This window comes from Pristiophorus japonicus, chromosome 13 (assembly GCF_044704955.1).
Source record: "Pristiophorus japonicus isolate sPriJap1 chromosome 13, sPriJap1.hap1, whole genome shotgun sequence".
Lineage (NCBI taxonomy): Eukaryota > Metazoa > Chordata > Chondrichthyes > Pristiophoridae > Pristiophorus > Pristiophorus japonicus.
This window is the reverse complement of record NC_091989.1, coordinates 51475126-51489172: the sequence shown is the minus strand read 5'-3', so window position 1 is coordinate 51489172 and position 14047 is coordinate 51475126. Positions and strand designations below refer to the sequence as shown.

At 42.7% G+C, this 14047-nt stretch overlaps 1 protein-coding gene across 1 annotated transcript in view; it reads right to left on the bottom strand.

The window, feature by feature from the left end:
* The window catches only part of actr6 (actin related protein 6), an 85897-nt gene that overhangs the window by 33178 nt on the left and 38672 nt on the right, over positions 1–14047 (bottom strand). Inside the window, exons 5-8 of the mRNA XM_070897467.1 lie at positions 11784–11852; positions 3783–3906; positions 3527–3662; positions 2503–2559 (exon numbers count right to left, since the gene is read on the bottom strand). Coding sequence (XP_070753568.1) covers positions 2503–2559; positions 3527–3662; positions 3783–3906; positions 11784–11852 — 386 coding nt within the window. The remainder of the gene's footprint in view (positions 1–2502; positions 2560–3526; positions 3663–3782; positions 3907–11783; positions 11853–14047) is intronic.

Here is a 14047-nt window from a genome sequence, read left to right as displayed (position 1 = left end):
CTATATAGGGCTCAATTTTGGGCAGGAATTGCTCCGTTTTTTTTTGGAGTAACCTGCTTTTTCTGGCGTAACTTAAAAATCCCTAGTTTCCCCAATTAATTTGCACCAGTGTAACTCAGTTACATTTTTTTTAGGTTCGTTTTTTTTCTCAAAAGGGGGCGATACCAGCCACCTACGCCAGTTCTGCCCATTTTGGCAACTTTGGCCAGCTAATAGTTACTCCATTTCTACTTAAGCCAGCGTATGTGGCCACTTGAGAAAACCCGCGGAGAGTTAAAGAAATCGGCGCAGGTAGGTACATCGGAGGCCATTCGGCCTGGGATAGGGGCGGGAAGCGGAGAGGACCTGCACCTAAATCAACCAAGCCTTACCCTTAGCAATGTTTGCAAACAAAAACTACTAACAATTCAATAATAAAAAACTGAAATCCTACCTTCATCTTCAATCTCAGCCCGGGAAGGCAGCGGGGGTGTGGGAGGCCATTCGGCCTGGGCTAGGAGCGGGCAGGAGAACTGATAGAAATCACTGGCAGGCAGGAGCACTCAGTTCTCCTGCCCGCCCCTACCCCTGTACTTTGTCTCTAATTAACCTAAGTTCTGCAATCTCATTCAGCCAGCCTTGAATGATAGGCTACGTAAAAATAGAAACTCGATACTGCAAATAACATTTGCTCAACCTGACGGTAGTAAGTGCAACCAGTTCCATAAAAGAAAAAGATATTCCATTCCTCAGCCTTTATCTTAATGCACAAACAAATTCACCAAGATACTCTATCATAAAACTATAGGGTAAACTCAGCAGTCCCACACTCTCAGTGAGGAGCCATGCTGAGCAGGAGTTCCTTTGGGTTTTCTTTGAGTACAGCCTGGAGGCCACTTGGCCAGGGCTAGGAGCAGGCAGGAGAACTGATAGTGCTCCTGCCTGCCAGTGATTTCTATCAGTTCTCCTGCCTGCCAGTGATTTCTATCAGTTCTCCTGCCCACTCCTAGCCCAACAAAGGAGGCAGAGTAAATGCAGAGAATTTTACTTAAAAAGGAGCCCAGCAAAGCAACACAGGGAGGAAGAACATCGCCACACTCTGAAACTGTCAGAGGCCTACATCAATTGGGACTGTTGTTGCAGACTCGCAGCGCTACTGCTCATGCACGGACATCACCAGCAGACTCCACTACGCATGTGCATACGTCCCGGTACATTTTCCAGCGCAAAACGAAGGTTCTACCCCCGACTCGACTGGCCACGCTGCGCGACTGCAGTGAAGGCCAAAATTGCAACATTTTTTTTCGACACACCTCAGAACTTAGATAAACGGCACAACTCCAGTAAGTGCGCCGAAAAACGAGCTCGGCCAAAATTGAGGTCTGTATAACTACCCTTACCCCTACTCTCTGCTTTCTGTCTTGAGGCCAGCTAGCTATCCATTCTGCTACTTGTCCCCTGACTCCGCATTCTCTGACCTTGTTCATCAGTCTACTATGGGGTACCTTATCAAAGGCCTTTTGAAAATCTAGATAAATTACATCTACTTACATCTATGGCTCGATAGTGCAATTTAAGTGGAAGCAAGATAAGCACATGAGGGAGAAAGGAATAGAAGGATATACTGATATAATTAGATGGGAGGAGGCTTGTCTGGAGCATAAATGCCAGCATAGCCAGTTGGGCCAAATGGCCTGTTTCTGTGCTATAGACTCTATGTAACATGTAATAAAGCATCTTTATAGACTCAAACCAAACTATGATTTAAATTATAGACTCAAATCTAACTATTCTTTAAAGAGGATCGTGCATGATAAAATTTAGCACGATTATTTAGTTTAAAGAGTAGGATTAGTGCATCAAGTTTCCTGATTATAGGTGAGATGGTTTGTAAATTGAGAGCACGCAATGTTGAAGCTTCCCGCCATCCTTTATATAGAAAGGCGGTAAGTTTACATCAGTCTACTTAGTGTTCCAAAACACTTGTTATTTTGATTGATTTGTATCCCTATTATTACTCCGGTTTAAATTAGTACAAATCTTTCAACACAAAATTATCTGTTAATCCTCTATTTAGTTAGCCACAAGAAACCTTTCAACTTAGCCTATTATCCTACAATTTTTAGTCTTTTATTTGATCATTAACACATCTTTCCTGTCAAAACCTTTGCATTTTTTTTTTAAAAACACTACTAGATTTACATAAATGTGGTTAGCAAATTGGTATGCTGACTAGACTCTGCAAAATTATTTAAAATTTAAATGTGCTCTGGAGAATAATGAGTTTAAGATACTTTATTTAATGAAAACAATTACTTTGTTAATTATTTTAATAGAATCAGTTGTTGGACTTTCTTTATAAGAAACCAATTCTTTGCAGACACAATTTATAATACCCAAAGCTTTCTGGTGACTATCAATTGAAATGTAACACCGGCTCAAAATCTAAACTCCCCCACCCCTCCACCATACGTCACCCACCATCTCCTCTCCCCAAAGCCACTAACGCAACGGAAGTCATACCTGTAGGATATTATTTCCTTGAGATGGTTAGAAAGCAGTTTCCCTCCAACATTCATCCTAAGGAGAACAGAATACAATAATTATTTTGTTTCTCTCAGTCAGCCAGATGTCCATGAGCCAGAATCTAATAAGTGAAATTCACATGAATAGAACTTCAATTTGCTAGATATGGAGTGTAAAATCTATCCTAGCAGGTACTCAGACCACTTACTTAAAATACAAATAATATACACTCTGGCAGTGGCTAAGTTTCTCAAGTGTTCAAAAGGGATAATGCTGGAATTTAACTGACTAAAAGCATGCTTCTTACTAGTGCACAGAACAGCCAAGCTTTCAGTTACTTGTCTAGCTAGGTAAATCCTACCTGATTTGGCAAGCCATAGCCCTGTGATCTGAAGCTGTGGAAAGAATCCCAGCCCACAGTGATACATCTGGTCATTGTTAGTGACCTCAAAAATATAGCGAGATTTCCTCCAAGTTGTACTTCGTAAAAATGTAAACATCTCCTAGAATGCATTTACACTTTCACTAGAAATAGTAAAAATAGAAAATCTTCCTACATTTATGATGTTGTTAAATCTTCCCCCTTCTTCCCACCTCCTCCCACCCACCAATAAGCCAGTCTGGCTGGGCAATCACCAATATTTCTCTGACCCTCCCTGCCACGAGTGTTGAATTAGAGTATGTCACAAATGATGGCCTCAGTTTCAATCTCTCATCAGCGAGCATGTCATCTTGAAGTCACCACAACCCCAGAGAACCTACTTACTTCCCTCTTCTTCCCCCTCCAAGGAAGATATAGTTACCCGTTGATCTACAGTGTATTTTGGAATTGCTTACGACCAGAGAAACTAATTAATTAGTGAGCAAGAATATTTTTCAATGTATTGTAAGCTTCACATAGTTGACTACAATCAACATGGACTTGCTGGGTTTGCTTAAATGGACATGACTAAAATGTTGATGGAGATGATATTCAGTAATATAAAACATGCATAAATATAGATTTAGTGTTCTGATTTACCTGCAAATACCTTCATTCATCTTTTTTCCTTTACAATAAGGAACAACATGTGTGAAAGAGTAGCCACTATCCACCACGAGACAGCAGAGTTCAGATTTATTTTCTTGAAAATACTTGTGAGCACTCAATGTCCCAGCTGAAAAATACATTTAAAAGAATATTCAAGTCTCACTCCTAGTTTTAAAAGTCTATCAAATAATCTATTTCTGAGACTAGTAGTCCCTGTTCGAACAAACATCTAAGTATAAACACTCACGATTTGTCCTGTAGACTGCTTGAAACTGGTATTCTTCAAATAAGATTTCATTCATTGATTCTTGGATGGAGTTAAAATTAAAATACGGTTCAGTGATGATTATAGTGCTTTCAGGAAAATCCACCTAAATGGAAGTTTTAAAACAATTAGATACATTTTGACAAAGCTCTGTAGTAGGTTAAGGAATTATCGACAGGTTGTATGTAAAATATGATAGGAAAATGAATCTTAGATTTTGAAGGAATACATAGAACAGTTTATGTGTTTAACTCTTAAAGAATGGTGGAGCAGGCTGAGAAGCCCATAAAGTCAATCCTGTAGAAACAAACACATTCCGAGAGGCAGAGATAACACATTCAAAGAAGCCAAAAGATTTGCCATGCTAAAGATGAAGGGATAGAGGTCACACAGCAGGCAGTCTGATAAGGGTTAACAAATGTTTCTGTGTTGAGATCGAACTGAAATTCCCATCTTTCATGTTAACAAATGTTTCTGTGCTTTGTGAATTGAATGTTTTCTTTGACTGAACCAAATGTGGTAACAAATTCCGTTATTTGTTTCTGTCTTACATCTGTGTTATGTGTGGCAGTTAAATCACTGTCACTTCAAAGATCCGTTATAGACCGGCTCACTAAAATCTGTATAAAGGCCAGTGAGACTTTTGGATTTTTGAAGATTCTGCCTTGGGCAACAGACCTTCCCCTGCATATGCCGGAATAAATCGTTTCCAACCTCTCTCTGTCGTACAACGAGAGCATCGATCCATTATTTCAGTGGATCCGCTAGGGAGAAAAGGAGATTTCTCCTCAACAGCTCCATAATTATTCCTTTAGGTCATGCGAAGTACCGTCTCTGAAATTGGCTGTGACCTAGACATTTTGGAAATGTAAAAATCAAGCATTGAAGAAGGAGAAAGTCATTGCACTACAATAACCATTAATAGTCATTTTTTGCAGGTCAATAGATGACAAGAGAACAATAAAAGAATTAGGAACCTACATATGGACAAAGCTGTGGAAAAGAATTGACCACATTTTGTTCTCAATGATGAATGTACTGTGGTTGTGTTGTGTCCATGTGTACACAATGACAATTCTGTTGGGACTGATACTTCTGGCACAAAAAAATGTTCATACAATCGCTCCTCCACCCGCCCAGCCCCCCCCAAATTCCACCAATATATAGAAAGAATGAAAGAACTTGCATTTATACCTACATCACAACAGTGACTACACTTCATTAATTACTTTTGAAGTGTAGTCATTGTTGTGGTGTAGGTAAATACCTAAATTTTAAAGAACAGTACCGGTTGGACTGTGCTTCAAGGATATAAGGATGCAATACATTTTAAAGGCTGTGAATAAAGAAATAAGGGCAAAATTGAAACTGAAGAAAAAGGCAAACACCAAGTACATAGACAACAAAGGAGAAACAAAAGGGAATACCAAACCTTAGGAAGAAGTCTAAAAAAAACAATTAGGAAGGCAAAGAGAAACTACGAAATTAAATAATCAAGGTATATATAAAGAAATAGGAAAAGTATTCTAGACACATAAATAACAAAAGAAAAATCAGGATAGGGATAGGGCCACTAAGGGATACACACAATAAACTCACAGGTAATGACAACAAAATGGCAGAAATATTAAATAATTACCTTGTCTCGGTTACCAGGGAAATTAACATCCTGGATGTGACATAAGAAGAAGAGATCAAAAAGGATATAAAGACATTTAAGATAGAAATGGGGGGGGGGGGCGCGGGAAGATAATGGATAAACTGATCAAACTTAGAGAGGATAAAACCGCTGGTCCAGATGAACTGCATCCACGCATAGTAAAAGTTCAGGAAGAGATAGTAGAGGCACTATTATACATATAAAAATCATTAGAAAAGGGAATATAGCCAGAGGACAGACAGACAGCTAATGGGATTCCTGTATGTAAAAACGGAGATAGAAGTCCAGGGAATTATAGACCAATTAGCTTAATGTCGGTGGTATGACAGATAATGGAATCCTTACTCAAAGATGTAATAGAAAAACATCTAGAAACTGAAAATATAATAAAGAGTAGTCTGCACAGATTCCAAAAGGGAAGGTCATGTTTAACCAACCCTATTGAATTCTTTGAAGAAGCACTAGAAAGGGTAGATAAGGAATGCAGTAGGCGTAATATATTTGGATTTGCAAAAAGCCTTCGATAAGGTAACGCATAGTAAACTCATGACTCATGTGGAGTCAGGAGACAGAATGGATAGCAAGCTGCCTAGAAAACAGAAAACAGAGAGTACGGGGCAATGGTAGCTAATCAGATTGGCAAATGGGATGTGGTGTTCCACAAGGATCGATACTGGGACCACTGTTGTTCACCATTTACATAAATGATTTGGACTCAGGAATTGGAAGTAAAATTACAAAATTTGCAGAGGACACCAAATTTGGGGGGCGGGTAATTACAAAAGGACTACCACAAAATACAGGAAGACATCAATAAAATTGTAGAGTGGGCATGTAATTAGCAAATGAATTTCAATGTAGGTAAGTGTGATAATGACCAGATAATCGTTTTTTCTTATGTTGATTGAGGGATAAATATTGACCAAGACACCGGGGATAACTCCCCTGCTCTTCTTCAAAATAGTGCCATGGGATCTTTTATGTCCACCTAAGGGAGCAAATGGGGCCTTAGTTTAACATCTCATCCGAAAGATGGCAGCTCCGACGTGCATCACTCCCTCAGCACTGCATTGGAGTGTCAGTCTAGATTTATGTGCTCAAGTCTCTGGAGTAGGACTTGAACCCACAACCTTCTGACTCAAGAGGCGAATGTGCTACCCACTGAGCCACAGCTGACACGGTCTGGTCTCCATTTAGTGAATAGATATAGAGGCACTGGGGGATGTGCAAAAAAAAAGGTGCAAGTTTACTAGAATGATAGCAGAACTGAGAGGTTATACCTATCAGGAAAGATTGAAAAGGCTGGGGTCCTTTTCTCTAGAAAAGAAAAGACTGAAGGGTGATCTGATAGATGTCTTCAAGATTATGAAAGAGTTTGATAGGGTAGGCGTAAAATTGTTTCCACTTGCAGGTGAGACCAGAACTAGGGGCCATAAATAAGATGTGACTAATAAATCAATTTCGAATTCAAGAGAAACTTCTTTACCCAGAGAGTAGTTTGCACTCACTACCACAAGTAGTTGTTGAGGTGAATAGCATAAATGCATTCAAGGGGAAGCTAGGTTCGTGGCCTCCTAGCGGTCTGCAAGAAGATTTCAGGACGCCCACCAGTTGGTTTGACCCATCAATATACAGGGGAGACTGTATGGCATATTCATCAGTCGTCTCCCCTATATAGTGAGACGAGTGGAATAGTCTCAGCTATACAAAGACTGTGCATGCGCAGTCAATTCAGTTCTTACTTTTGGACACCATTTAAATGCTTAGAGAAGTCCCTTTGCATGTCATTGACTTTTACAGCAGTATTTATTGTTAAGTTTTTTTTGATCCAGCCTTAATCGCTTTCACGTTCATAAAGCACTCGCCACTTTTAACTATTAAATAAAGTAGTGGAAGTTATAACTTCTCTTCTGTGGAATTAAAACCCGAGTTGGGGGTGGGAAATCCACCAGTTAGTGCGGCGTTGCGTGGGCCAAGGTAGTATGAGCCTTTCCTTTCAACCCTTTTCTTTCCCCTCGTGCGGAGCAGTCCTGTCTCATATGGAAGCCGCTTGCGCGTTTGAAAAGAGCAGTCAATAGAGAGTGCTCATATGCCACATAGCCTTGGGGGGAGGGGGGGGTTGGAAGGGAAAAAAAAGAGGCTTTCCAATCTCTGGGCCTGTGGCAAGGCTGTAATAACCGGGATCCGATGGGATTTTCTCCTCCAATGTCTTCAGTCGGAGTTAATAAAATAGCTGAAGGTGCCATCATGATTTTCCTCGTACCTCAGACTCGGAGCTTTATATTCATGGCCAAGTGCTTCTCTGACGGATGGATAGGCCTAGTCTGGGCACTCATGTCCTTTGATATATCATTGGTTATTTGTGAAAGGTTTGGGCATGAGGAAAGAGGGGGTTGTTTTTGTCACTAAAGGATTTGCAGCAATGAAGTTGGATGGGTAAATTCGCTCAGGGCCCTGTTTATTTCTCCATTTCTCTCATATGCCATCCGCCTCCGCCATTATTGGTACTGTTAATTCAAGTCACTGGCCTTCACCACCGTGTTGGGGTTTGGTATCGAAATGGAGGTCGTGGACCTGAGATTTTAATCCAGTCTGATCGAGTGTGCACAAAACATGCCTGTAGCGAGCACTGCGCTTGTTGCTTCTGGTTCATTTCCTGTAAAACAAATGGTTGATGGGGTGGAGCATCCCTTGCGCAGCAAATGGGCATATAATGGAAATTTAGGATAAAAACAGAAAAAGCTGGACATATTCAGCCGGTCTGGCAGCATCTGTGGAGAGAGAAACAGAGTTAACGCTTCAGGTCTGGCAAAAGGTCATTGACCTGAAATATTAACTCTATTTCTCTTTCCATAGATACTGCCTGACCTGCTAAGTATTTCCAGCACCTTCTGTTTTTATTTCAGAGTTCCTGCGTTCGCAATATTTTGATTATGTAAATTTAGGACTTAGTGGGCAGGATTTTCAGTTTTGCTCATTTCGGGGCGGTAATGGCGGCAGGGCGGTAAAGTTTACGTCCGGGAATAGTTTGCGCCTCAGTCAGCAAAATTGGGCAGCTGGGCCCCCGAGTGTGGGCGGACGCTAAGGGAGGTCCACCTCTCTTAGGGCTCCAGGCTGGCTGAGCATGCGAAAATCCCAAGCTAAAGAGCCTGCCTGGGAGCGCTCGAAGGGAGGTCTGGGGAGAAAAAAAAACCAAAAACATTCCCAATACATAGCCCACACCACAACAACATAACTCGCAAAAAAAATAAAAGAAAAAATGGATCACATTTACCCGAGGCCGGCATTACTTACCTCACTGCAACCGCTACAGATTGGAACGCCTGCTTTCACAGGGGCGCTACAGGTTGAGCGGGAGATAAAAAATCAAGCCGGTGTCGCAACCAGGGGCGTTGCACACCGGCTCGTCTCTTCCAGGTGGAAATGCTCCATTCCCCGCCGAAACTGGCCCCAAAAACCCCGGCGGGCGCTGGAAGCCCAGTCAGAAGAGCTCACCGCCGCCAATGCCACCCCCCGGGACAAAAACAGAGGCGGACAACTGTGGAAAATCCAGCCCAAAGAGCTTTCATTTTACAATACAGTATGTTTTGCTTTTGTATTTGTTCAGTACTGGACTGAAATGTGGTCAAAACCTGGAGGGAAGCTGAAACCCACTACCTTCTGACTCAGGGACAATGGTGCTACGAACTGAACAAAGCAGGCACCTGGAAATAATCTCAAAAATAAATTAACTAAAACACATTTTTAGGAGTGCAGGTCTACTGGAAATACAGCTTTTTAGAAGTTCAGGTTACTGCATTTAATTATATGTTTTTCCAGCTATTTTTGAATTACTGTACTTAGTAACTCCAACTGTCATTCAGCCCAAATCTGCAAAAGAATGCTGTAAATTAGAAACACCTATTGCAGAAAGCATTACTAATAACCTGAAATTTCTGTACTTCAGAAAAAAAATTTTATTTCACTGAGCCTAAATTTTCACAACTTAGAAAAGGGAGTCTGAAAGTTATTGTGCTGCCCTCAGAGAAAAGTATCACATTTGATTGCCAATTAACACATGCAATTACTATTATTGGCTCAGGTCCAGAAACGGAAGATGAATGCTTTTTTTAATTAGTACAGACCATTCTTTCTGGGCTTTGCTAATGATAAATACTTATAGAAGTACAATCAAATAGATGTAGATTTTAAGTCAGTGATCAGGTATTCAAGAACAACAAACAGTTTTCAGTTACACAGGTCTTCTCAAGCATCTTGTTGTCATGGACTGTATAGCTATACATACACAGAAGTATGTAACGGGATCTCGGCAAATTGGCAGAGAAAACCTGCCAATAAATACTTACTCTCGTCCAACTTGGTCATTCTCCCGGTATAGCCTCCATCTTCACTGCTTTAAGTCCAAGTGGCACAGACTTAAACGTATATGGCGCACAACTAGTTTAGCATTCATCGCCAGATCTGGTTGGACCACATCAAGCACTATCGGGCCTTGCTCTCCCTGCCAAATCAGCTCATTAGTCCAGGATCATTTTAGAATGCAGATAACTCCCGGCTTCTTTTCTCCACTATCAATCGTCTCCTTAAACCCCTCTTCCCTGCATCCTTCACCAACAAGTGCAAGGAGCTCATGGACTTCTTTGTCAGTAAGATTGAGATTATTCATTCAGCTGCCTCTGCCACATCCTGACCTTCCTCTTATCCACTAATCCAAGCTTCCCACCTGGCCAACCCTGAATTGGCACCTTTCTCTAGTTTCCTATCCCCTCTCATGCCCTCTCCAAGTTCATCTTGACCATCAGATCCACCTTCTGCTCTCTCTCTCTCTCTCTCGAGCCTATTACCACTAAACTGCTGACCACCCAACTTCCCTTCCTTGCTGATATTGTAAACAGTTTCCTTCTCAGGTATTGTCCCCCCTCCCCCCCCATCAAATCTACCATCATTACCCCATTCCTCAAAAACCCACACGGCCCCCTCTGTCCTTGCAAACTATCACCCATCTCCAACCTCTTTCCTCTCCAAAGTCCTTGAACCTGTTCTCACATGCCAAAGCTGTACCTATTTTCCTGCAACTCCACGTTTGAACTTCCAATCAGCATTCCACCCCTGCCAAAGTACTAAAACGGCCCCAATCAATCAAAGTCACAAATTACATTCTCTGACTGTGGTGCACCATCCCTCTTCATTGTTCTCGATCTCTCTGTAGCATTTTAAAATTCTCATCCTCATGTTCAAATCACGCCATGGACTCGCCCTTTCCTCACTGTAACTTCATCCAGCTCTACAACCCTCCAAAAACTCTGCATTCCTCCAACTTTGGCCTCTAGGAACCCCCACACCCGTCGCCCCACCTTTGGCGGCCGTGCCTTTCAGCCATAGAGGCCTGAAACTCTGGAATTCCCTCCCTAAATCACGCTGCCTCGCCACCTCTCTCAGTCAGCCAGGGGCGCAGTTGGTAGCACACTCGCCTGTGAGTCACAAGATTGTGGGTTCAAGTCTCACTCCAGAGACTTGAGCACAAAAATTTAAACTGACACTCCAGTGCAGTGCTAAGGGAGTGCTGCAATGTAGGAGGTGCCGTCTTTCAGATGAGACGTTAAACCAAGATCTCAGGTGGATGTAAACGATCCCATGGTACTATTTCGAAGAACAGGGGAGTTATCCCTGGTGTCCTGGCCAATATTGATCCCTCAATCAACATAACAAAAACAGATTATCTGATCATTATCACATTATTGTTTATGGGAGCTTGCTTTGGTTGCCGCGTTTCCTGCATTAAAACAGTAACAACACGTCAAAATTACTTCATTGGCTGTAAAGCGCTTTGGGACATCCGCTGGTCGTGAAAGGCGCTATATAAATGCAAGTCTTTCTTTCTTCCTTCCTCCTTTAAGATCCTCTTTAAAACCTATCTCTAACCAAGCTTTTAGTCCCCCATCACAAGATCTCTTCTTTGTGGCCAGGTGTCGATTTTTGTCTGACTAGGTTCCCGTGATGCGCCTTGGGATGTTTTCCTACATTAAAGGCACTTTATAAATGCAAGTTATTGTTGGTGTTGTCTGAGGAATAGTGCTCACAGATCTGAAGGAATATGTTGAAAAATCTACTAATTGACAAAATAGCAACTATTTAGTAAGGACAACTGCACTCAATAAGATAGCCTACGAAGAGATGTTTACATGTGGAAAATGAGATCAAAGGTGCCTTTAGGGCACTCATTGGTGTTTGCTGTGTTACGTGTAGGATAGTGGAACATAAGAAGCAAAAGGTTACGTTCACAAAGAACCAACAAAACATGCAAATCATCATACAGCACTTACCTTGTACATTTCTCTGCCAAACAGATGATCCCATACTTGCCTCTGAACATCCCAGTTTACTAAGTATCCCTGAAAGTGAGAAATGTTAGATAATATAATGTAAACAAGGCTATCACCATCTAAACTACAGCAAGCAATGGTTCTGAATTAACAGTTGTAGAGCTAGCTATTAATGTGCACACATGAAACATATTTTTATTCAGTTTTCTCCCCTCCCTTTTGCAACTCATCCGAATTTTCCATCCATTATTTTTAAACTATTACACAAAATTATTTGAGATACTTGTAGTTCAGTCTTACCACTTTAGTTGTAAAAAACACTCAATACATTGATGCTTTAATGTCTATAGAATATGCCAGATTGCTCCCACTACTTATGAAATAAGTGTAACAAAAGTAGTTTATCCTGGTCGCGCTGTAAAAATCATGTCCGTTGTACCCCAAAGAGGAAGAAATCCAGTGTGACTCCGGGAGGAGTTCCTCAGCCACAGGGAGAAAACGGTTGAGGAGGATTCTAGCGACAACTTTCCCAGTGGCTGATAATAGGGAGATCCCTCTGTAGTTGCCGCAGTCGGACTTGTCCCCTTTGTTAAAGATGGTCACGATTACTGCATCTCAGATCTCCCGGCATGCTCTCCGTATTCGTGCCAATAGTGCCTCTCCGCCATACTTTAGTGCTTCAGCAGGGATTCCGTCTGCTCCGTTGCCTTGTTGTTCTTAAGCTGGCGGATGGCCTTTTCTACCTCGTGCAGGGCTGGGGTTTTGCTGAGATGGTGGCGGGTAGCACGCTGCCGCTGCGGGATGGAGTCGAGGACACTCGAGTCAAAGGCAGATTCTCAGATAAGGAGATCTTCGAAGTGCTCCTTCCAGCGGGTCCGAACTGCCTCAGTGTCCTTGATGAGTGTCTCCCCGTTCTTGGCCAGCAGTGGGGTGGGGCCTTGGGCGTTTGGGCCGTAGGTGGCCTTGACTGCGGTGAAGAATCCTCGCACATCACGGCTGTTGGCCAGATGCAAGACCATCCCAACCTCTGTCGTCGAGCTACAGTACGCGGACGACGCATGCGTCTGCGCACATTCAGAGACTGAACTCCAAATCATAGTCAACATTTTCACTGAGACGTACGAAAGCATGGGCCTTACACTAAACATCCGTAAGACAAAGGTCCTCCACCAGTCTGTCCCCGCCACACAACACTACCCCACAGTCATCAAGATCCACGGCGCAGCCCTGGACAACTTTCCATACCTCGGGTGCCTATTATCAACAAAAGCAGATATCGATGATGAGATTCAACACCGCCTCCAGTGCGCCAGCGCAGCCTTCGGCCGACTGAGGAAAAGTGTTCGAAAATCAGGCCCTCAAATCTGCCACCAAGCTCACGGTCTGCAGGGCTGTAGTGATGCCTGCCCTCCTGTATGGCTGAGATGTGGACCATATACAGCAAATCTCCACCTCAAATCGCTGGAAAAATACCACCAACGATGATGCCGCAAGATCCTGCAAATCCCCTAGACGTTAGCGTCCTTGACCAGGCCAACATCGAAGCACTGACCATACTCGACCAGCTCTGCTGGGTGGGCCACACTGTTCGCATGCCTGACACAAGACTCCCAAAGCAAGCGCTCTACTCGGAACTCCTACACGGCAAGCGAGTCCAAGGTGGGCAGAAGAACGTTTCAAGGACACCCTCAAAGCCTCCTTGATAAAGTGCAACATCCCAATCGACACCTGGAGTCCCTGGCCAAAGACCGCCCTATGTGGAGGAAGTGCATCCGGGAGGGCGCTGAGCACCTCGAGTCTCATCGCCGAGAGCATGCAGAAACCAAGCGCGGGCAGCGGAAGGAGCATGTGGCAAACCAATCCCACCCACCCTTTCCTTCGACCACTGTCTGTCCCACCTGTGACAGAGACTGTAATTCCTGTATTGTTCAGTCATTTTTAGAGTGGAAGCAAGTCATCCTCAATTTCGAGGGACTGCCTATGCTGATGATGATCCTGGTATATCACTCCAATTACTTTCTCAAGATGTAGCTAGAGATTAGGAGAAAATGTGTTAATGTACTGCTGGGATACAGTACATTACTCACACATGTACACACATACAATTTGGCTTTATCCAAATCCTAGTGGCACTACTTGTGTTGAATTTTTTTGCTCAACAATTTCAGCCAACTTGCCTATATAGCTAGTTGGAAAGTGGAATCTCTCACACATTAATAAATCACACTACTCTTTTAAAAGCTAGTCACAAGATTGAGGATGAG